Consider the following 25662-nt stretch of genomic DNA (forward strand, 5'->3'; position numbering starts at 1 on the left):
ACCATAAGCTCCTTAAAGAGCATTTATCGCGGCCAAAAAGCAGTGCATAAATATGGCACTAAACGCGTGCTCTGATTGAATATGATTGACCGCCATCTTGATTGAAAAAATAGAAAACTGAAAAATTTGATTTAAATTTGATGGAAACACACATTTATGCTGAATTTCTGGTATGATTTATATAGCGATAGATGTTTGAAAATATTTTGAACATTTTTTCAAAGAATTGCAATAAAATATTTTTTAACATTAAACACTGTGATTACAAAATATTGATTTTTGATGAAGCGAGTTGTATTTTTTGGCTCTATCTCCCCTACATTTATCAATAAAATTTCAACCGCAGCTGAATTTGAGCCATCAATTGTGAGAAATAAGCTTTCAAATTATTTGGATTACCTCTAATATCTATTATTTATCATCGCCATTTTTGACCACCATCTCCATAATTTCATTTGGCAAGACGAAGACTTATTTTTGCCAAAATAAAACCTATTTGGCATAAAACGTTTGAAGACGTATGAAATGTCATTTTTCCATAACTCTTGACTAGGTTTTAACAAAGGTTTTATCAAGGCTTTGAGGATGTTGTTAGGATTCAGTTGTAAAGCCTTGAACTCCTATGTAGGTTTTATAAATAGGCCGTAACAACCTTTTGCGGAGGTTCTTTTGGGTTTTAAGTGGGGTTTATCAAGGGTCTGGGGAGTTTGTTACGACTAAGGGGTTTTAATATTGGTTTTGGCTGATAGGTTTTATAGCGGTTGTGTCAGCTTTGATAAAGCCTAAAATGTTAGTTGGGCTGTGCATTGTGATCTACTCAAAATACCATTTTTAATTCAATTTGGCTCAAAATGCACATGCGACAACATAGCTTTAGCGACGATTTGATCTGTATATATTTTACAGAGTATTTTTTTTTTTGTAAAAATTGAATTTCAGATATTTTAATACAAAAAATCAGGGCAAAATTAAAAGTAAATAAATTGAAATATTTATGAAAAAATTAGGAATATAATAAAAATTAAAAAAAACTATTGAAACAGTCAAATTATGTGGATTGGAATTTTAAATCAAATCGACGCCAACATTTCAAAAAGCATCATGTACAAACCATGCGTATTGAGAAAAACGCATTTGAATGTTGAGCATCCATTTTCAATTCCCATTTTAATATAAAAGCAAAATAAGATGTTCTAATGATAACAAACGATGAAAAACGTTGCTTTTATTGATACTTGATCATCCAAATTCAATAAAACATTATTTCCGTAATTTTATTTGAGAAAAACAAACATAACTTCTTTTGAAATCACCAACGTTTATATCACCCTGCTGGCATTGAGGGGGACGCTTTGTTACGATTCGGTTTTCTTCGCCGAATGTACATGGCGCTTTGTTCATGTTGCTTTTTTTCCGTCACGAGGTTCATGTACACTCAAACCCCGATGGTTTGACACCAACTGTTGTCAAACGAACGGGGTCACGTTTTAGTTTGACACCCCTTTTACACGGAGTTCACACACATACTACCAAACGTTTGTTTTGATAGTGTGCTTGAGCGCCGTGTAAAAAGTGACAGTTCGTCACTTTTTAGTTTGACTTTGACCAACCAACGGGGTAAAAACTAAAAAAGTGTCAAACGAAAAAGTGACCAACCACCGGGGGTTGAGTGTAGTCTTTTTTTTTGACAGGTTGACAGGGCTATATAAAAAGAGACTGCTGATGGCAGAGATTTTGTTTATGTTACTTTATTTAAAATCATGATTAAACAGACTTTACTGAAGTAACTTTTGCTCATTTTTGGTGGAGAGGTAGCTTATTAGGAGTACTTTCAGAATATGCAATAACCCAGAAAGTGTCAAAATGTACATGATGCCTTTTGAAATGTTACCGTCGAAATAACCTAAATTAAAATTTTCTCCGTACAGGCGATTTTTCCAATTAGCAGCAGATACAGGGCAAACCAGGGCCAGGGCCTCGTGGCGCGGTGGTTAGCAGCTTCGGCTGCCGATCCCCAAGTTACTATGGGACGCGGGTTCGATTCCCGCCTTATCCTCCTGGCCTTCTATCGGATGGGGAAGTAAAACGTCGGTCCATTTGTATAAAAGAGGTTTTGGGTGACTCACCACACATAACCTTCGGACGCCTAGAAATGAGCAGAAACTTGCAACAGAGACTACAAAAGACCCGGGGGTTGTTAAAGTGGATTGCTTTGCTTTTTTTTTTTTGGCAAACCAACAAGGTCCAATAAATAGTGCTCCGATTTGGGTCAACAATTAGGGGAAATATACCCATTTTAATCACACTAAGCCATTCGACCAATTCTCATCACTTTTGCTGTTTCCGCTAATAAATCAACATTTTCAGATGTATCAACAATGGAGAGTTGCTTGCTCACTTTTATTTGAGATATTTATTACTTTGCAACATTCAAAAACACTTTATGAAAGCTGTAATTCATGATCAAAGTGCTGATAGGCCGATAATAGAAATAGGCTGAGAAAGGGTATAGTTCCCCTATTTTGGGGATTTTTGGCTGAAATAAATGCTTTTATTTTGTTTGACGTTTAGGGTGGTTCTAGCCAATTCAGAGTGATGCAAAAAAAGTGTTTTTGGCCATTTTTGCAACAACAAAAATGTTAGTGAAAGTTTATCAATAAGCCTTTTTTAAGTATTTTGTGAATCAACAGTAAAAAAAGTGAATTTACAATATTTTAATAAAATTGGCACAAACTAATTAAGAGTGTGGAATCGAAATCCATGAGTGAACAAATCTAGAGATTTTTTTAAAGGTCCTATAAACATATGAAACACAAAAAAACTCTTGAAATACAAGGATTCAGTTTGAATCTCTGCATAGCAATCAGATTAAATCCAATTTGAGCTAACAAAAAACTGTAGAACCATATCGATATCGCCATCATCGATCAGTTGAATTGGAATCTGTGAGATATTCTGTGGGCTGATACGATGCCAAGGCATTTTGTTTATTTGAATTTGCGACATCTCTTTCCAATAAACGGCAAACGAAACTATTGGCACTACGCCCCCCGGGGCATGGCCTTCCTCTAACGTGGGATTTCTGCTCCAGCGCCTCTGACGAGACAGGAGAAACCGGGACCGACGTTTTACTTCACCATCCGATAGAAGCTCAGTGGATAAGGCGGGAATCGAACCCGCGTCTCATAGCATCATCGGGATCGGCAGCCGAAGCCGCTACCCCTGCGCCACGAGACCCACCCAATAAACGGCAAAGGCCCCCAAATTCCGTTTCCATCCTCGGCCAACGAAGGATTCTGTTGACATTTGGTTATTTCCAAGTGTGCTGGAATCTTCACCAAGGATCGAAAAGGCAGAGACAAAGTCGATGGGAATTGGTGAAAGGGGGGGAGTGGGCTGGGATTATCAGCCCGATTCGAATCGTTTTGGGACGGAGATGGCTTGGCTGGATTTTGGTCGGAAACATGGGGTTTAGTGATCGAAAACGGGCGAACATCGGTGTGACAGCGCCAGTGTGACATGCTGCAGAAGGCAAGCTCTTAAGCGGCTTTTGCTGGTTGATGTCTGATGCTGAAAGCGCCGCCGAGTAGTACTGATGTGCATAAAATATTTACCACGTCTAATGGAATACGCTTTAGCAACAGAACATACTTGTTGTGTGAGGCAAGTTGCCTAACTTGTAGGCGAAATCACCACGCGTCGCTTTGACCTCCGTCGAAAATTTCCTCTCCGGAGTATACTGCTGACGATGAATATTTGAGAATGGAAAAATTAATTCAGTAATTGCCGTAATTAATTATTCAAAGCTCTCAATTATCGCATAGCGTCAGCCATTTGACTTTTTGGCCGTGTCAGAGAGGGGGAAAGAAGTCCCACGGGGATGCTTAATGAGACAGCAATTTCGAAGTCAAATTTTCTTTGCTGTTCCGACAACAATCGTTGGCTCAAAATTAAGGTTGACGTGTGACACGACAGCAGCACATGTTACTGTTAGAATGTCACTATTACTATCCGAATTGGCAAGCTATTGTTGCAAAGTTCATCACACATCCGGTGAAGTTGCTGGCTATCAATAAATATCACATCTCCCGAAGGGAGGAAAAATCATTTTCCATCACAGTAAAAGCGTCGACTTCGAATCCTCTCCATTTCCCATGGGGGAAACGATAAAGCTCGGCAAGCTGGTTGTCCTATCCCAACCCAACTCCCAGGACTTCAGCAAGGGAAGCACAGAACACAGCAGCTCCTGATCCTGGACACAATCCGATTTAACTCATTTATTGAATTTTCCACATCGCTTCAGCTTCCGGGCGGAACCGGTGGCACATTGTACAAGTACACAAAATCCATAGTTACATTCACATCCCTTCCCACTCACATGTTGCTCGGGCAGTAACATGATTCAATTTATTAAACTACACTTACCACACCATCCCTGACCGGGGTGGTGTTCAGAACAACAGAAGTGCATTTATTCGGAAAATGTTGGGCGGATTTATCCCTTTTTGCCGGGCGGGGTGTCACGGGATGATGATGATGATGCGAACAAAGGGTCCGCTTTTTGGAAACGGATTTGGAATGTTTTTCCCATTCGATGATGCATGTACAAATTACATCGATGCACTATTTATCCAGCTTATTGAAATTTGGTAATCAATCTGCATTTTATTCGATTTACCTGCTTCAAAAAAATAGATTCTCTTGATATTAGTTAAAATCTATTTCATACTATTCTTAAATATGTCTTATTCTATTGGTCGCATTCGTATGGGGATGGTGAACTCAGTGGGATGCAGACTGGATTTCGTCATGTGTATGTGATGATTATATTGTTATTCACATATTCGTAATCAGATTAAAAGCGTTTTACGAAACTATTCAAGTTAAGGTGACAAAATGGTTGAATTATATCAGCTTATTCACTCTATTCTAACCCCAACCAGGTTTTATGGAATTGGCTTTTGGAGAAATTTTAAGGAAAATTCAAAAACATTTTTTAAGTAACTCGTTATCATAACAATGCAATCAATCAACATTACTTGTAATGTGTGACAAGCTAGCATATAATTAATGCAAATTCACTTTCTATTCCATCCATTCTTCAACAAACCGCGCCGTACCTGGTAATCCAAGCCAAAACAATAGCAATATAATTTATTGCTTTGATGTTTCTGTAGACTTCAAGATGATGACGCATTCCAGCACGATCTTTCAACTTTTCGGGGGCGAAACTGAACCCACACAGGAATTCGTTAAATATTCATACCAAGGGTCACCCCGTAATCGCTCAAGTATGCCACCACCGCCCCCTTTGAGAAATACTTCTGTGTGGTCACTTTGGATGACAAGTTTGCTCCGTTTGATGAGGTCGAAAATTTGCAACTTTATCCGCATTTGAAGAAGTGTTCGCTGGAAATATTCCATTCACTATGAATAGATGCTCAACGAGACCATAAATCATTCCGAATGCGGTGTATTCGTTCGAAGAAATGAAGTTCACTATCTGGCGAAGCCATGAATCAACGCCAACAACGAGTTGGGATCGTTACCCCTTTCGAATATATATTTTATTCGAAGGATTTTTTCCGAGAAGCTATCTCCTCTTCATTCTTTCTGAGCTTTGTCATCCCTATTGGAATGTCTATTTATATTTATGCATCTTCTACAAGAAGTAGGAATCCATAAATGTTGAAGCCAAATCATCAAGAAGAACATCAATTTAAAAATAAAAAAGTCCGCAACATTTAAATTATTGTAAATCGTCAAAGCTCCCATCATTATCGTTCATGTGATTGCTCGTCCTGTCTTCTTGTTGTTTATCCTGAGACAACATCTCAAATTTCTCTCAGTATTTTCCGAAAACTCGCAAAAGGAACCCCAGCGACGACAAGTCGCGATTATTTATTCTGTTCGTTTCCAACTCTTTTCCAGCTCACTTGTTTTCGCCAATTCCGGCGAATTCTTCGAGGTTTTCTGTGTTATCTGGCCGTGTTGACACTGGCAACGAATCGGTTCGCTCGATTTTTTTTCTTTCTGATTTTATATTGCCTCCATGTGGCCTCTTTAATCAGGCCGAGGAAGCCGGGGAAAAGCGTGGGCCAGATGTTTTTTTTTTCCTTGGGATTTCTTTGAAGCCCAAACAAGACCGGGGACGATGGTTATCAACGAGCAGCGAGAAATGAGTCTCCCACTAGACTTGAAAATGGAGCAACCTGCAGGCAGAGCTAGACACTTGGGCGCAGATGAGTACCACACAGGTGCACAAGCGCTTTTGATCTTGGGGCAGTTTTTTGGGAAATTTTGAAGACGTTTTTGGTAAAATTTCATATATTACTACAAACAACCTTTTCAAAAATAAAAATCTAGCCATAACAATATTTTTTTAAGCGCCTCTCGACATTTTTGGAGTTGATGTCAGTAAACGCTTCATTTTCGTCAAGGTTGATAGATGAGCACTAGACTGGCTCGTCGTTAAATGGAAAATTTCAAAAATGATCAAATCAAACCAGAACAAACTTTTTGTATTGCCTTTCGAACCATAAAAAACCCAAAAATATGGGGGCGATTGGTTGCGTCCACACTTTGCGTGTTGCATTTCAATTTTGTATGGGATAATATATGGAAAAACCTTCTTTTTTACATTTTAATTTTTATAATTTTTATTTTCCAATGAATTTATCAAACCAACACAATAGTGTTAAAATTGAGAAAATTTTCTATAACCCCAAGAACGTATTGTGCTATCTTGCTCCTGTCAAAAGGTACAGCTTTCTCAAAACTGGTCTAAAACATGTTTTTTTTCAATTCCGTCGTGAAACTACTTACTTTTTCTGTCATTCTTAAACGACGAAACAGCCTACTTTTCTGTGATACAAAAAAATAACAGAATCGAATAGCAACCCTTTTCAAAACAAATGCTGAAAAGTTCTACTTTTCAGCACTGAAATGTATGCTGAAAAGTTGAACTTTTCAGCACATTTTGGAAAAGTTATACTTTTAAACATTTTTTTATTTGAACGATTCATTGACTCAATGCGTGGACATTTGTCCCATAATTCTGTGCAAAAGGTATTTTTCGGAATTGCAAAAAAAAAGTTGTATGGACCTCGTTGCAAAATTTGATTTTTTCATCACTCGCCGTATTTATCCAACTCGGTGAACCTCGTTGGATAAATTTACGACTCGTGCTGAAAAATCCTCTTTTTGCAACTTGTTGCATAAACTACTATTTTGCTCGGAAATCACGTAAGTGTAAAAGGTTTTTCCATACTATTTGTAATCCAATCGCTCCCAAATTTTGGAGCCCAAAAACAACCGAAAAAAACATGTTCTAAAAAATAGACCATCTTGAGTAAAGGTGGGCAAAACCGTTCTTTTTTAGGAGCCGCTCATTTTCGTTCGCTCTTTAAAAAGAGCCGCTCTTTTGAACGGTTCTTTCGCTCTTTTTCAAAATTTGGATTAAATGGGTTTTTTCAAGAATCGTGTGATTTTATAAGTTATTCCACATTGGACTTTTATAAATTAGGACGTACCAAACATTTTTTGAAGTTTATTATGTCCCTCAACTCTGGCCAAAGTAGTAAAAAAATAACAAGCCATGGTATAAACATTTTAATGAAAAAAGAGTTTTAAAATGCATTTTACACATCCCCAGTTGCATTGCAATCATTAGATTTCAAAATACCGAAGTATTGATGAACCGTTTTTTTTTTGAGCAAAAAAAAAACTTTTTGCATTACTGTGCAAACGGAATTTCACAAAAATTCAAAATATTTTTGATCGATCCCAAAATGCTTTTTTATTTGTTTTCAGTTGATAAGACTTTTATTTCCATTAAAATTTGGAAGTGTTTTGAAAAAGATATTGTTTTGCCCCCTGATTTTTTGGACCGATTTTGAAGGGGAGGGGTGACATAAACTTTGAAAAATGTTTGTAACGGCCATATTTAATAAATAAAATAAATAAATCTGAAAGATTTCTACTCAAAACTCAAATTCGAGTAATTGAATGGCATTCAAACTGAAATCTAGGATGCTGGAAAAATTGAAATTGATTTTAAAATTGCGTTTATTTCTGAAAGACTAATGCTGGTATTTTATTTAGAGAAAATATTATGTGAACTCTTCTCTACATTCTGATTTCATAGATAAGGTCTATAAACACTAACGTTTAATCGGACAAAATGATTATTTTTTCCGAAATTTTTCAAATATTCAGCAGATTTTTGGTAATATTTGACAAATTATGCTATTTGAAATGCTCAAATTTGTATTCCGGTATTACTTTAATGTACAATCAGTTGTACAATGAAAAGTTTACTTCATTTTGTTTAGAAAATCATTTACTTTTGGGATTAGTTTTTATAAGCATTGAATTTTTTGAAATTGCATTTTCAAGTTTCCAAAACAAATTTAATACAACATTTTTTGGTAATTCAATAACTTATATTTATAACAAAAATCATTCCATCTTGAGCCGGTTCTTCCAAAAGACCGGAATTTGAAAAAGAACCGCGGTTCTTTTTTTGTGAGCCATGGTTCGTTCGCTCTTTTCAGTGAACCGGCTTTTTGAGCGGTTCGCTCTTTTTTTGCCCACCTCTAATCTTGAGACATCTTAATGAGCACTCTTAAAACGACAGAGTTGAACTTCAGTAAATTTTCTGCCAATAAATAAAATGGTAAATTTCGATTGTAAGTGCTATGGAATCAACTTAAGCAACCACGTTTCTCTGAGTGGGTAAAAAATGGTTGCTTGAGATGATTCCGTACCATTTATATCAAAAATAAACTGTTTTATTTAATGGCTGGAAATTCACTCAAATTCAATTGTGTAGATTGAAGCGTGTTCATGAAGTTCAAATCTAAATTGATGAAACTGAAGCGTTTACTGATGATAAAAAGTTGTGAAAACAATCATGCCTCGAGTTCAGTTAAAATTGCTCTTTATGAATTGGTTCGAAACTTGCATGAATAGCTGTGCTGTTCTTACCGCACAGATAACAAAAACATCCTCTACTGTAGAGCACAAAATTATATTATGCTGCATAACTGCCGAAAATCATATGCAAACTAGTGTGCAAAACACCCGCACTCAATGCTTCCTCCATCCTCCGCTTTTCCCCCAGGTTGCCCTGCACTTCCTGCAAGCGTCCACGTTGCGGTGCCTGCTCGAACCGTGGTGCCGCGAGCTGGGCTTCATCATCTGCTACGGTGCAATCGTGCTCAAACTTTACCGCCACCTGGTGGAATTCCGCACCAGGAAAGCTCATCGATGGGTTGTGAGAGATTTAGATTTGCTGCGCTACCTGTGCGCGATGATCGTCGCGGTGCTGTGCTACCTGGCCGCCTTCACCGCCACCAGCATGGACTTCCTGCGGTACAGCGAGCTGGTGTGGAAGGTGGAGAACACCGACGACCAGGTCACGTCCAACATGTGCCGGCCGCTCAAGTGGGACTACGTGACGGAGGCCGGCGAGCTGCTCATCCTGGGCTTCGGCCTGCAGCTGGCCATCGCCAGCCGGAACGCGAACACGCAGTTTAGGGTGAGGATAGGGATAGTTGTTTTGGGATAAATTGTCCAACAGTGGACCCCTCCAATTACAAGGTCCACTTATGGCCGGTATACCATAGCTTGTGAAAGGTGCTGATATCTTCATCAATTCTTTACAGGAACGACAATTCCTCGTCGCATCGATACTGATCGAATTCCTCGTCTCGTCCACGTTCTACGTCCTGCGGTTCTGGTACCTGGAGGAGTTCAACCCCTCCACCCTCTTCCTGGCCCTGTTCGTGCGCTCACAGCTGACCAACACCATCACCCTTGGACTAATATTCCTGCCAAAGCTCTGGTACCAGCACAAACAGGTAAATTGGAAATCGCAACCAAAAACCGCAGAATCGTTACCTGCTCCAGTCCTTAACCCGTTCCAAACCCATCCCACCCCGAAGTCCGTCCCCGACAATCCTGTCCCCACGTGTGCCCGTGTGAACACGTGCATCATCAAATCACTAAAACAGGACCAATCAATCACGAACGAGAAACCCAGTCACCATACCACCAATAAACACCCACTCAATCATCCCAAGCCACACTCTAAACCACTGCCCACCCACAAACACACTTACGCACTCTCACACACACAAATCGTCGCCAATCGTCAACCAAAGCCAAGGGAACAAACCTCTGCGAAAGCTGCCGCTCATGCTGCTTGTGCCTGCGTTCATTCATCTTATGTTGGTTCTTCTCGGTAGCATATAGCATTATACAGTCCAGGCCAGTCATCCTCAAGCCCAAACATAAAGCACACGGTTCGCATATTTGTTGCGCAAATGTCATGTTTTCTGTTTCGGTGTCCGTTGCTTGTTCTGAGGCTCACCCCACCACCCACAGCATTTCCACTTTCATGAGTTTCGTTTGTTGTATGTTTCGATGTATGCTTGTTGTTCATTGTGCCCATTCATGTAGTGTTGGATTATTTCCCCTAAATCTTGGCTGTTTTTTGTTTGCAGATGAACATTAAATCATTTCTCATAAGTTGAAAATTTAGCAATTTTGAGTAACTTTCTTTTGTCTAAACAATCCAGGGCCAGGGTGTGTTTCTAGAACAAAGTTAAGAAAAAAACGTTACTTAATCCACCCTTAGGTGGTTGGTGCCTTCCTTACATTTAAAGGGTGCTATCCAAAATGCAAAAAGTGCGTAAATATCACTTAAGTGCTTATATCTTATGATAGGATTGTCAGATCTTCAATGTTTTGGACGCGTTGGAAAGGTCTTTTGAATACCTATCCAACGATAGGTCGCTTAAGAGATCCGGACAGCATTTTCATCAAAATATCTGAGATCCGGCCTCGAAAAAGTGCGTAAATACCACTTAAGTGCTTATAACTTTTGATTGGGTTGTCAGATCTTCAATGTTTTAGACGTATTGGAAAGCTCTTTTGAATACCTATCCAACGATAAGTCACATGAGAGATCCGGACAACGTTTTCATCAACATATCTGAGATCCGGCCTCCAAAAAGCGTATAAATAACACTTAAGTGCTTATAACTTTTGATAAATTTATCAGATCTTCAATGTCTTAGACGCGTTGGAAAGGTCTTTTAAATACCTTTCTAAAAATGTATAGCATGACGAGTTTTCTTACAAAAACCACCCTTTTTACAATCTTCCGGACTTTTGTTAAAATCGTTTTTTTAGCATAACTTTTGAAGTACTTAACTAAACTGCATAATTTTTAATAGCGACTTATGGGACCCCAAGACGGATCGAATGACGCCAAAACGGACAAAATCGGTTCAGCCAATGTCGAGATAACCGAGTGACAATTTTTTGATCAACATCCCACCACACACACAGACATTTGCTCAGAATTCGATTCTGAGTCGATAGGTATACATGAAGGTCTAGGAGGTCTAATTGAGAAGTTCATTTTTCGAGTAATTTTATAGCCTTTCCTCAGTGACGTGAAGATTGATATTTGGCATATATGGGATATTTGGCTGATATTTGGTATAAGTTAATCTCACAAACAAACGCTTAAAGTTTCATCCAAATCGGAGCACCTCGATACGATCTGTTTCACATTGGTGAAAAACTCGCTCTTCGCTCTTATATAGAGATATGCCCAATTTTGTAAAATCAAAAGTGACTTTCTCAAAAAAGTCTAGATTTAATTCCGATTTGAACGATGAAAAACACCTACTCAGATATTAGTAATGATGACAAATAAACATTTTATTGAAATTCATGGATTTTTTTAATTAGGATCATAAAACTGCAATTAAATTTGAAAAGAGAATAAACCGAAAAAAGTTTCACGATCGAGCTCCATTTATTTTGTATTTTTTTGTAAATTTTTCGTATTTTTGTTTGGCCATCACGGTGACGTACGCCGCGCTAAGTTGGTCCAAAGATGATAATTTTCGTAAATTTTCACAAAAACGCACCGACTTTAGCTGTTTAGGGCGCAAATGAAAGGTGGCCTTTTTAAAAAAGTAGTTTCGAGACTCAAAAATCAAGCCGAATATTTATAAACGTCGTATGAACACTTGAAAAGACGTTTTGACCGCGTCTGGACCAAAGAGCCTATGCCTGAAAATATGTTTTATCGGATTCCACTTAACACGTACGCTTTTGAGATATGACGTGATAAAAAAAATTGACGAAAATGACAATTTTGTGGACCACCCTAATGGCCAAATAAAAGAATACGGGTCTAATTATGTTAGCTAAGAAACCCCCAGAAAAAGGATGAGCCCGATCGGATAACTTTTATTGATTTTATGAACTTTTCAAATGAAATAATTGCTGTAGTGAGAACCTTGGAACTAGACGGAATTAAGACCGAGTTTTTAACCTGACGAGCGTGAATTCCCGGGATAATTTCCTGAGAAATTGACCATTTTTGATCTATAACCATGTTTTAGTTCAATTCTGGAATATTTTTTGAAAAGGACCAATTAACCAAATTTCCAGTTTTTTGCTTTTTGGGTGTTTTTTAACACCCCTGACTCAAGGCGGTTTCAAAAACTTTCGTTAATTGCATTTTAAAATACTTTTCTCATTCACATGATAATACATACCATGGCTCAACAAGATTCAATAAGAAGAAATCATTCCCAGTAATTGAAATTTAGATATTAAACTTATATTGTACTGAATTACTATGACTGACTGATATTAAGTTTATGCAAATGTTATGAAGTTAGTATAGAATTCTTTAAAAAAATTATCAACATATCTTTAATTTTGCCAATCAATAAAAATTCTCGGGTCTAGGAATTCCCGGGAAACTGCAAAATTCAACTTTCGATTCCCGGGAAATTATAAATCTCGAGAATCGTCTCGCTCTACTGCCTTGTACAAACTTGAACATACGAGAATTTCCCCTTGTTTGCCTACCGAGAACTTACTCTAGCTTGGTTGACCATGAGACTCCACTCTTTTAAATGTACCAAAACAAAATTATGGAGACGCATGATGTTTGACAGAAAACATCTTATCCGCTCAAACAAATTTTAACCATTTTATACTTTCAAATTCTACTTAAAATCGATTAAATTTTCACCCGGATATCAATTCACCGAAATCCAACCTAAAAGACACCGTGGCTGTCGTTGCTCTGTCACTCAGACTCTAATTGTCACGGATTATTTCGGTAAATTACGCCACCACACCCTCCCAGTAAGGATTTAGCTTTAGCTTTAGCGCACACAAAGCAGGCTGCTGGCTTTCCAATGGATCGCTCCGATAGGGGGAGGGCGTTGACATTTTGGTGTCGCAGCATTGACAGTTGATGGACGGTGGAAATTATTGGTTGGTTTAAAATGGAAATGATATCTTTGTTGGTGACACTTTTGACTTTTGGATGTGATCGTACAGATTTTTCTCGCTGAATCCGACGGAGCAGTTTTAATTGTTGATTGACTGAATTGATTTTCGAAAACGCTACAGAACTAACCACTACACAATATGATCACGCCTAGTAGTCTGAAATTCCAGGCGTTGTTTGTGCACGATCCAAATATGAGAACTTTTTCAGAGAAAATTTAGCAAACCAGTCCTTTTTAGTCATTTATTGTTGGAACTTCCTCAAGTTAAAACACTTCGAAAATTTTGCTCGCTTCATCACTTGTGTGTAGACTCTTAATTTGATCTAAAAATGTAAAATAAAACAGCCGCTGAATATATACATTAAAAGATCTTTACTTTTAAGTATTCTAACCAAGCCTTCTTTAAAAAAAAGATGCAAAAAATAACTTTTGTGAGAAAAATGGAATAAACACTCCAACAACTACACCTTTTCATTCTTCGAAATAAAAAAGAGGTACTGAAATACCCACCATCATTACACAAAAAAATGCACTTTGAAGTGCATAACCAGTTCCACGCTGCAGAATTACATTTCTCACACCTCGACGATGCAAAGCTTGAGATGTAGCACGGAAAACAGCAATCACGTTATGCAGCCGCAGATGATCACGTTTCCCACTGCAGCAAAATAACTGTAGAACGTTTATTTTATTTATTATGTTTTTTTAAGTAATATTTTAAATTACTTTCAGTATTAATTACAAAACTATACCTTATTTAAAATCTTATCAGATTTAACAAGCTTGTTAAAAAAAACTAAAGACTTTTTTAACTGTGTAGGTATTATGCTTTTTACCTCGTGTTCTAGATTTGCCAGGTGGTGAAACCATTGCACTATTAAATTACGCTCTCACCGAGCGAAAGGCACACTCCACTTTACATCTTAACTAACTTTTGCCACCCCGGAGAGAGGGGACCGTTTCAAAAGTTTTCAGCACAATCTTTGAAGACAGTGGCGCCAGGAAGTGTGCATAAGTTGTAATCCGTTCTACACCATCAAGACAGTCACTAATGAATGCATTCGCAACCATAATTTAAACATCCAGCTTTGTGAGCTTTTCGTTTCTTAGCAGAACATGCGCTTTACAACTAACACACACTAAAATTACATATTCAGGAAAGGATAGCATGACTTCCCGGTTGGTATTAAGTAGAAGTTATACTTCCGTAGCACTCGCTTCCAACGCTTAGCAATTCATAGCACCTCGAAAGTTCCAATTTAACTAGCCCACACATTCCGTACCAAGAGTCACACCTTCCAAACACTTCAAACACAAAAACTCATTTTCACCACCCTCTACCACCCACAAAAGTAATTCCACAAACTCAAAGTCAATACACGCGCGGCAAAACTTTTGCTCAAACATCGACGACCCACCCACGGCACAAGACCTAAACCGTGCCAAATCAAATAGATTAATAGATTAGTTCTCGATGAGAGAGAGAGAGAGAGTGTGTGTGGGGAGCAACAATCAGGGCCAAATTTAGAACCCAGTGCCCTTCGCAGTTAATTGAAGAGCCCGTACTTCCGGGAATACCTGAAACGTGATTTTCAAGCTAATTCCTGATGGCAGTTCGCACGGAATAAACCTCACCTAATTTCGATCGATCGTGTTTCCGTTTTGTACTTTTGGGTGGGTCGGAGGACCTTTTTTCTACTGCTGCCTTTTGCAGGTGATTTTATGGATTTTAGACGTGATTTTTATTACGTCGAGGATTGTCTATTTTCGACTAATTTTATAAATTCATTTTTGCCTTCGCGCTAGAGAAAGGCTTTCGAAAAATGAACTTCATAATAAGAACCTCTAGACCCACCTTCATTTTTACTATTTTGGCAAATCCTCGAAAGAATTTAAAAAAATATGTTTTTGGAAGAAAACCCAAATTAAACATATTTAAAGGGGTATTTCAAAGGCATTTCTAATAACCAAATACACTGAAGATCCAACAACCCTATCGAAAGTTATATACACCTAGGCCCGGCTCAAAACAAGAATTTTAAGGTATTTTTTTACTCGACTTTCTCCGATTTCAATGACTTTTATAAGCCATTTTTTGTCGGCGGGCTATCTGAAAAAAAAACTAGAGGTTGGCAAAAAAAGAGCGAGCCGCTCAAAGAGCCGGTTCACTAAAAAGAGCGAAAGATCCGTGGCTCACAAAAAATGAACCGCGGTTCTTTTTTAAACTTCCGTCTTTTGAAATGGCATGATTTTTGTTATAAATATATTTTTTTTAACTTCAAAAAAAATAGTATTGAATTTGTTTTTGAAAATTGAAGATAAAATTTCAAATTTTTCAATGCTTATGAAAATTAATTCCAAAAGAAAATGATTTATTAAACAATATGAAGAAAAAAAACTATTGTACATTAAAGTATTACCGGAATACAAATTTGAGCATTTCAAATTGCATAATTTGTAAAATATTACCAAAAATTTACTGAATAATTTAGAGATTTTGGAAAAAAAATCCTTTTAGCAATTACAGACTTTATTGATTAAATCAGGATGTAGAAAAGAGTTCGCAGAATGTTTTCTCCAAATAAAATATCAGCATTAGTTCAATTCTTGCAGAAATAAACGCAATTTTAAAATTAAAAGCAATTTTTCCAACATCCTAGATTTAAGTTTGGATGCCATTCAATTACTTGAATGTATAGGTTCGAGTAGAAATCTTGACCTAGAGACCACCAAGACCTATGGTTTTAAAAGGCATCTTCTCGTTTTCAGTTTAATTTTTTTTTTTTAACAAATTATTTGTTAAAGTCCAATGTGAAAAAACTTATAATACCATACGATTTTAGAAAAACCTTTTCATAAAAATTTTGAAAAAGAGCAAAAGAGCCGTTCAAAAGAGCGGCTCTTTTTAATGAGCGAACGAAAATGAGCGGCTCCTGAAAAAGAGCGGTTTTGCCCACCTCTAAAAAAAACCTGAAAAAACAGCAACTTTTATGACATTATTAAGTTCAAAAGACAAACTTTATGGTGATGTCACAATTTGTTTTGTTCGTTCAAAATCTGTGTTAAAATAGCCTAAGATGTTGCAAACGCCTCACAAAAAATGCAGGGTGGTAGGTTTCTCCTAAAAACATACAAAAACCATTTATTAAAATAGTTTTTTCAAGTGGTTCAAACGTCAAAGTTTTCAAAAACCGATAGCGGGAATTAATTCTCCAGATAACTTTACGTAAAAGTTTCCATATTAACCATTGTCCTAAGTCCAGGTTTTAAAAATAATAATGTTGAAAAAATAGTAGTTTGGTCTTTTTTGACTTAATTTTTTAAACTCGCAAATATTTTTAATGAAAAGCTCATCCATTTCCTAAATGATTGCTTTTGACGACTTCGACATACACCAATATTTAAATTATGAAAAACAAAAATATTCAAACAACTTGCGCCCCTCTAAAATGTCATTCTCGAGTGCAACTGGCTCCAAAAACACAAAAATCGTTATTCGCTTATCCGAAGTGAAATTCTTATGAGGAGTTCGGATAAGCGCGTCTGGATTGTAGTGACGCCATTAAACCATGCGTTACATTTACAGGATTTGGGTCACACAATGTCCATGTATTTTTTTAATGCCTTTTCAATAGTTCTTCAAAACATAGTGTAATAGAAATTTGTTATTTAAAAAACCGGGGTGATTTTGATAGTCACTGTGTTTCTAACAAATTTCAGCTTTAAAGAAAGGAATTTGATTTAAATTAATCATTATCAAGATTTCAATGTTTCATTTGAAAAATAACAATCAAATGTTTGTTTGACTAAGTTCAAACTAAGTTTATTAACTTTTAATGAAATTTACATTAATTTGAAGTTAAATTATTAAATGAAAAGCTGAACAAATCAAATTGATTTTTTCTTTAAAAAATCAATTTTTGTTGCCGCAAAAACTAATTTTTAGCATGATTCATATTGTTTTCAATTTACTTAGAAAATTGTTTTTCTTAAAATGCCTATTAATCTGAAGAAATTTTTGATTTCTGTTTCAGTAACACTTAAAACTTGTAACCTAGAACTATTTTTAGCTTTTCTTAGTGTAAAATTTTCCAAAAAATCCGATAATGCAATTCGATATCCGATACGAACTCATTTTCACTGTGGAAAGCATGACACTCCAAGTGTATCTGGATAACCCTATTCATCAATGTTTTCACAATTATAGTTAACTATCTTTTGTAACTTATCAAAATTTGTTCAAAACTCCTTCTTGAGGTACTTTGGATACTTCTCTACCAAGTTTAGTATGATTCAATACCATCCTTTTTATATTTAATTCGTATTTTTCATTATGCAAAAAATATCACCTCGGTTTACGGCGTGTTTTTTAACAAACATTAATTAAAAAGGTCCTCAACGTTCTCTAATCAATCATGATTTTTTTTCGAACAAATTAATAATTTATATTAGTCCCTTGCGAAAATTACTAAACATTCCGAGAGAAATTTATTTCCGAGTACTTAAAATTTTGTTGTTTTTCATTTTAAAGAATGTTTAGTATTTAGGAAAAAAAATATATTATTCAGTAACGGAATGGCTAAAATTTGATTTCTTTGGAAATTCAAGATTGCAAGATTGCTAAATCACGATAAGTTAGCATAAATTTTTCCAATGAATGATTAAATGCAAAAAAAAATAAATTAAAAAATTGTGCATCTTAATCTACACATCATCCACTGTACTGTTTTGACAAGTTTAATCATTTCACATCGTGTAGGGTAGGGTAGTCATCAATGAGACACTTTTGGTTTTCTACTCTCAACGATTTTTCTAATTTTTTCATCAGCATGTTTTAATGAGCTTTTTGTTGCATTTTCTTTCTTTTAGTGTGTTCTAACATTGACCAAAATATGAGATCGATCCGACATCTACAGCCAGAGTTAGTCAACTGTCTCATTGTAGACGCACTTTGCAGGAACAATGAGACAGCTTGGGCACAATGAGACACTCTACGAAAATCAATACTTTTCTAGTAAAACATCATGTTTTTGTATTGTTCCATTACTGGTGACTTGCCTTGAACATTTTAGAGGAATTTTGCCTACACGAAACTTTAATTAACAAAAGTTATACTAAAAAGTATTTAAATTTTGTAAAATCCATATATTTATACCTAATAACATTGTATGTTTGGTTAAATGAAGCTAAAACTCTATAAATATGCCAAAAATCACTTTCAATTCATGTTTTGAAAGATTTACATGGATTTTGAAATGCTTAATGAAGAAAAATCAAAGTGTCTCATTGTTACCCATGGGCTAAAATGAGTGGGGAACAATGAGACAGCCCTGGATTCTGGGTATATTCTAAATTTTGGTCAAACCTAATGAAAGGACATTGTAGCCCAACTCAATCCCTATGGAACGTCGAAAGAAATTTGAAGAAATAGTAGTTTTGGCGTAAATGGCAGCCTACGAACGAAAAAGTATTTTTTGTCCATAATTTACTTTTACACCCCAGAATCAAACATTTATGAATAACTTTTCAAGGGAGCGTCCATAACCAAAGCCACTATTATAGCAGACGTGTATCCAGTAGATACACCTTTCCCCCAAATATGAGCCTGATTGGTTGAAACTACGACTAGTGAGAGCCATTTTATCATTGTTCCCCGTGTCTCATTGATGACTACTCTACCCTAAATGTAAATATTTACGACACCATAGTCAATATCCTTAACTCAAAAGTACAGCTAAGCTCAATATGCTCTCAACCTATTTTGACTATCTTTATCAACTCTTTGAGACTATATGTAAACTTCACAAATTCCTTGCAACCTCTTGTTTCTACTTGACTGGATTTACGAAAACAAAACTCCTACATTTCCACAACTATCCTCTCATACTCATTTGTCTGTGTATGTTCTGTAACTTCCATTTGTGTATGTGTAAGCATCCCTCCTAACTTTCCCTAACATTCCACCCCACCCTGTGTCTATCTCTCTCCGCCCCCTATATGTATGTCCCGCTCTTTCCTTTCCCCTCTTCTCTCTCTCACTCTCCTTCGGTACCTTTCTCTGTTGATGTTTTTGGGGCTCGCTCTCCCTCTACTCTGTGTTTGCGGCCTTGTTGCGTTCTTGCGCGCCGTTTCTATGGCGTCGCCGCCGCCGTTTGTTGTTTCTTTGTTTTGTTTGTCTGTTTGTTGTTGTGTTTGGTTGCATCAGGTTCAGCTTCCACACAGGTTCGTTCCCTTGCCCATGAAGTGTCCTTCCGCTTACCTGTGGATGCATTCAAGGGGGGCCACGACAGTTCCCACCACGGCGGCGTCCTCGGCACCTACGCCGGCATCTGCGTCGGCGACCCGGAGGTCGGTGACGTGACCATCTCCGAGATGAGCCCGGAGGACATCCGCGCCGAACTGAAAAGGTAATTATAAATTTGGCCGGGCGGGGTTGGGAAGTTGTTTTGAGTTGATATCAATTTTAATTTTTTGTTTTCATTGACAGACTGTACACTCAACTAGAATATTTAAAGAATAAGACCCTACGACAAGACAATCCTCACATCAGCAAGCGAAGGGGAGGCCGGAAGGTGGCCCACCGGAGATTCTCGCTGCAGGTAAAAAATGAACGGAAATCTTGTTTCTAGTGTAATTATAATGTAGTAATTTGATATTTTATTTTAATTCATTTTACTCACGTTGTTGATTTTTACTGAAAACAAATGGCTCAGCAAACGATTGCATTATTCTAAAAGAATCTAAATTTGGAAATTAAGGAAATGCAGAATACGTTTCTTAAGATCAATTATTAAAAATGTCAGCCATCGATATTTTTATATGATCAAAATTTTGGTATGTATAACGAGATTAAAAATGTTTGTGTAAAATTAACTAGTCTCTTGCATTCCTATAACTTTCCCGGAGACAATAAATCGATCAGAAATTATTTTCTAAAGTTATATATTTTCGCATATATGTCAAAAGCATTTTTGAATGGGAAACTGCCCAATTTTGTAGCAAATCTCCAAGTACGAATAAATTATACAAAATTGCTTAGTAATTGGAAAGCCCCCTCAAAATTTGCAAATTTATGAAGACCGATTTGTTTGACAACGCTCCAACAGCTAGACCTAATTGATGATCAAGCTCAAACATGTTTTAGCCTCGATGCCCTTTTCAATTTAAATCAAACTGATGTCCAAACGCCGGGCAGGCCTTTTGTTCCAACCAGCTACAATCGGAATAATTAATTTCTACTGACCTGTCCGTTCGTAGTTTTCAACCCCCCACAATCCGCAATTCCAGGTGGTTGGGCAATTCGTAAAACTTAAATTAGCCGTCAACTCCAAACATACGGCTGGAATTACCTACAATTCGCAGTACGAACTGAATAATGCATACGTTTGCTATCGCCAATTCACATACACACACAGAACCGAAGGGTTACCAGAGCGTAATCAATTTCGGCGTTACACATTTGATTTGAGTCGAATATTTTTTTTTTCCTTTTTTTTATGTACTCAGTCACCCACACACAAATGTTCTACACTTGGTTTTTTATATTATATTTAGGTACAGTATAAGTACATACGAATATACATATTTTCGAAAAGCTTACACATCTACATAGAGTTGGTACATTCATCTAGCGTTACAGACCGGTTGCAAAAACTGCCGTTTTCACTCTTCTTTTCTAGTAACTACAGCTAAATTCATTTTGATACCCTCTCTCTCTCTGGAATTCATTATCCTTTCCGTCTCTTTTTTCCGGTTTCGAAACTTTACCTGACTGCTATTTCTGCTCTCTTTCTCACTCTCTGTTTTTGCAATACTATTGCCTCTGGATTTAATTTTGGGAAATCAATCCAATCCAGGTGGGTTTGCTAGAATGATCCAACCTTTATGGAAACATCGATTTAAAAAAATAGTTTTTCTTAGTTTGAAATGTTCCAAAGAAAATATTTGTTTTAATCAAAAATATGTTTAACCATGTGTGGATTTGTCAATCGAGCTTTTATTTCTTTCAAATTATATTTACGTGAAACATAAGCTTTAAATTTATTGAGACCAATGCAAATTTTATTTAAATATTTTTTTTCTTCAAAGTATTTGTTTCGGATCATTCTAGCGTAAACCTGCCATGTTGCACATCTAGGGAAGTGCAACCCACCGACTGGATTGATTTATTTCCGCGCTCCACTTCTCCCAAACTAACTATTTTATCAATGTGTAAATAATTTACTCCGCTCTACTGTACAGTTCTACTGCCTACTTTTCTCTGTAAATTCACACCCATAGCTGTTTGCGCGCCCCACTATCTTTCCCCCTCTTTTGACCCAAATTCAATTTCAACTCGGAAATTGAACGGAACTGACGCGTGTGGGCTGGCTGGAAACTGTAACTAACGTGCAGTTCCGTTCGATTTCTTTTGCAGAATTCTGGTAATTAAAGTTAATAAAAAAAAGCCTCAAAAGAATCCAACCAACCGCAAAATATGCCAAACACACACAGTAAGAACCAAAAAAAACGGTAAGCTTGTACGTATGTAAAATCGCAGGTTCCAGTAGAATTGTGTATTTTTTTGAAACTCCGCTGCAGTCAATAGAAGTTGATTATAAATTGTTGTTTGTTTTTTCTTCTTTCCTTCTCTCTCTTCACGATCACAAATACTCTCACACAAACTCACAAATACACACGTACGCTGTTTTTTTCTGAATCAACTCCCGCCCCCTAAAAATCGAATTTTTACAAAATTTACAAAAAAAAACTATCTCCACGACTGCATTTTGTACACCACAAACAATTGGCAAAAACTCAAACAAAAAACGCCCCAAAAACCGCCCCCAAATCAATCGGAACAAAAAAAAATAATCCAAATACTCGACATTAGAAAAAAGGAAGCCGAGAAAAGGTAATTTTGTCATGTTCCCCCCCGCCCTTTAATTTTGCAACGACCCCCCATCTTCTAGAGTTTTGCGATTTGATATTTTGGCGCTCGTTTTTTGTGTCCCTTTTCTCTCCCCCTCACAAATTCAAAATCAAAACCTCGACACTTGACCCTCTTTTTACGCGTGTTTTATGCCCTCTCACTATGTTTAGTAAATGTTTGTTTTAGTAGATTTTTCAAGAAAAAAAAATATCCCAAGAGTAAAAAGCATGCCCTAAAATCCATGATATTGTTTGCAAAAAGAAACTAAAAATATAAAATCATTGATAAACAAACGTTCTTAAAGCGAGTTACTTTAAGGTGAACCAGAATAATTTAAGGACCCTGTCCCCACCGAGATGGTGGAACTCGACCCAGGGACTAGGACGTGACAATAAATCTTTATTTTTGCCGTGTAAAGACTGTGGGTTAGGGGCATGGCACAGGAGGTCCTTGCCATCAGCGCGTTGGCAGTGTGTGTTTTGCTGGTGGATTAGAAAGCCAAAAGCGAAAACCAAACCTATTTTTATATGTAACAAGCCTTACCCGACAAACTTCGCCTTGTCTTTTTTTTTGTATCTTGACGTATAGCTTGTTTGATGGAACAGCCTCCTGTGATCAAAATTTGAGTTTACGTAAATTTTCCCATACAATCTGCAGATGCTCCGGAATCAGTCCAGTGGCAATTTTTTAGCATATAAACCTTCCTTGAGCTTACACGAACCTAACGCAACAAAAAGCGCCTCGTTCCAACGTTCCGTGTTCAACTGATTCGCGTTCGAACAAAACCATCGAATTTTTTTATATAAATAGATTTTGACAATTGTGTAATAAGGATATATTAAAGCAGACAGAGATTTTTAAATAAATTATGATCCAGACATTTGAAATTTTTTTAGCAATATTCATTCTTCTTCTACACAGCCAACAATAGAAGTAATCCAGCTCTTACATGACGTGAACTGTCACTTGAGCGAAAGGGATAGACTGATTATTTACAAATTCAGATTCGCCCTATTGAAATGATTTTAATACAGAATTCTGGAGTTTTTTTTAAAAGGTCCAATGAGCCAAATTTTCAGTTTTTGCTTTTTGGGTGTTTTTAATACCCCTGACTCAAGGCGGTTTCAAAACACCCAAAAAGCAAAATCTGAAAATTTGGTTTATTGACCTTTTAAAAAAAACTCAAGAATTTATTTAAGTGATCATCAATTTTCTTCAAAAATGATCAACGGCTTCACCTTAAAGGCCTGTTGCAATATTTTATGAAATTCTATGTAGTACACCCTGAAACATGTTCTACGGGAAACCTACATGACATCATCGGTCTAATGGCCGACCGGGTTAAGGCGCCAGTCCTTACTGTTGGTGCGGCGTTTGAATCCCGTCGGTTACAACTTTTCGATTATAATTTTTGTCTCTTAAATACCCATCATAAATCTGATAACTTTTAGTATTTTGAAACTAATTGTTATTTTTAACTTAAGGCTGGTAGCATCATAATTGACCCGAAAAATCAGGGAGAGCAAAAAATTTTTTTTTCGATAAACTTCAAAATTTCAATGGAATTTCTTGTGCAATCAGCTGAAATCAATTCCCCTGCGTTTGGAATCATTTTTAACATGTTTGGATTGATTTAAAAATCTCTTGAATTTTTGAAAATTGTCGATGATTATTATCGCAAAAAGTTTTTTTCGCTTTTTTTTTGTTTCGCAAATTTTAATTTTTTTGAAAACTAATGTTTGCAAAACAACTGAACTAGTGTAAAATACATTTTGAAACACTTTTTCCATGCAAAATGTTATTTCAATATTTATATTTTTTTGCCCTCTCGACCAGAGCCGAGGAACAAAAACTTTACAAAATATTTGCATCGGCATAATTTGGGGTGAATAGGGAACAACTCCTTGTTCGTTCTATACTTTTTGTTATTTGAGCCAATCAAAATTCGAGTGGTCGACCAAGGACCTCTCATGTTGAATTTGAGCCATATCAGAGCACTTTTAATTTTGATCCTGCTGGTTTGACGTGGAATAACTGTACAATCACAGGACGTCCCATTAGAACGAATTTAATATATCAACTCTGGTGGATAAACTACACAGTAAAAAATCTGTAAATTTTGGAAGGTGTAAAATAAGGCAAGGTTCAATATAAACTCTTTTATAATGTAATATAACCTCAATTTAAACTGTGTACGTGAATAATGCTTAAGATACTTCAAAAGCAATTATTCTTTTCAGGACAGCTCTGGTTAACATACAAAAATTGAGTTTGTAATGTAAAATAAGTAAAACACATAAATAAAATAATAACATAGATTTTGTCTTCAAACCTAAAATTTTGGCAGATTAGAACAAAGTCACTCAATTTTCAGATTATTTTGAAAAAAAATTACTTTGTGAAAGTATACTTTGTTATAACAATCGAGCGAAGAAACAAACGTTCATTGAAAAAAAAGTGTTTCTGGAATTGCTGTTGTTAAATAAACTGCTCTTTCAAATTTCTGAAAAAAGAACACCCCTATATAGCATACACAGAAAAAAATCAATTCTCGAAACCGTGAAGTCAGTTCACGATTATGAGAACCACGAAGGAATATATTCACGTTTATGGTGCAAATGCACCATACTCATGATTAAATTCCTTCGTGGATCTCACATTCATGAACTTAATTCACGATTACGGGAATTGATTTTTTTCTGTGTAGTAACATTATGAGTGCCAAACACACTTTGTAACATCTGTGTGTGGCCACAGCAGCCGGGAGAATGTTTTCAGAAAGCAATATATCCACAATAGTGTGTGTGCACTGTGCTGTTAATAACGCCAGCAATCTACGACGAAACCCACCGGCATTAGTGTGGTCGACGGATTTATGTCAACTAGTTTTGAAGCTTGCTTTCAAATGTAAGTTTGAGGTGACGCGGGACACTTATCGAGCTGCAAGGGCCATCGAATGAAATTTCGTTAGAACTTTTTTTAAGCTTTTTCATACATTTTTGAGCCGTACAAACCAGCATCAATTTTCTATGCATACCTTTTGAAAATTTAATCTAGATGGATCCATTCTGATAAACCCAACAATGAGATAATCATCCGAAAGTTGATGCCCTACACTTGTTGAAGAGACCAAAGCTGTACAACCTAATCCTAGAAGCTCAGAAGCGGTATTTTTTAGCCAATTTCAACCGTGAGCATCCATCGGATCATCGTTACCAAATTCGCTCAAATTTGGCACAGATGCCTCAAATGACCCAAAACACAATTTTCGCATGGGGTATTTTTTCCAGGGTACCCTAGTTGGAAACGACTAAACGAGTGAGGGGTGGCATCCTTCTGGTACCGTTAGGATTTACTCATTAAACATACACGCACACATGGGTGCACATGGGGAAACAAACACTCTTAAACAAAGAA

General features: G+C 36.6%; 1 protein-coding gene across 6 annotated transcripts in view; it reads left to right on the top strand.

Moving 5' to 3' along the window:
- Window positions 1-25662, top strand: part of LOC6035260 (probable G-protein coupled receptor 158) — a 93494-nt gene that overhangs the window by 66003 nt on the left and 1829 nt on the right. For 2 of the 6 annotated variants that reach the window (XM_038253987.1, XM_038253988.1), the window contains exons 8-12: window positions 9125-9541; window positions 9669-9863; window positions 19557-19741; window positions 19822-19933; window positions 22207-22227. In XM_038253987.1, the coding sequence (XP_038109915.1) occupies window positions 9125-9541; window positions 9669-9863; window positions 19557-19741; window positions 19822-19933; window positions 22207-22227 (930 nt within the window). Of the gene's footprint in view, window positions 1-9124; window positions 9542-9668; window positions 9864-19556; window positions 19742-19821; window positions 19934-21750; window positions 21846-22206; window positions 22228-25662 lie in introns of those variants that run through there. The other 4 variants (XM_038253990.1, XM_038253993.1, XM_038253989.1 and 1 more) reach the window with 4 other exon arrangements.

This window comes from Culex quinquefasciatus, chromosome 2 (assembly GCF_015732765.1).
Source record: "Culex quinquefasciatus strain JHB chromosome 2, VPISU_Cqui_1.0_pri_paternal, whole genome shotgun sequence".
Taxonomy (NCBI): domain Eukaryota; kingdom Metazoa; phylum Arthropoda; class Insecta; order Diptera; family Culicidae; genus Culex; species Culex quinquefasciatus.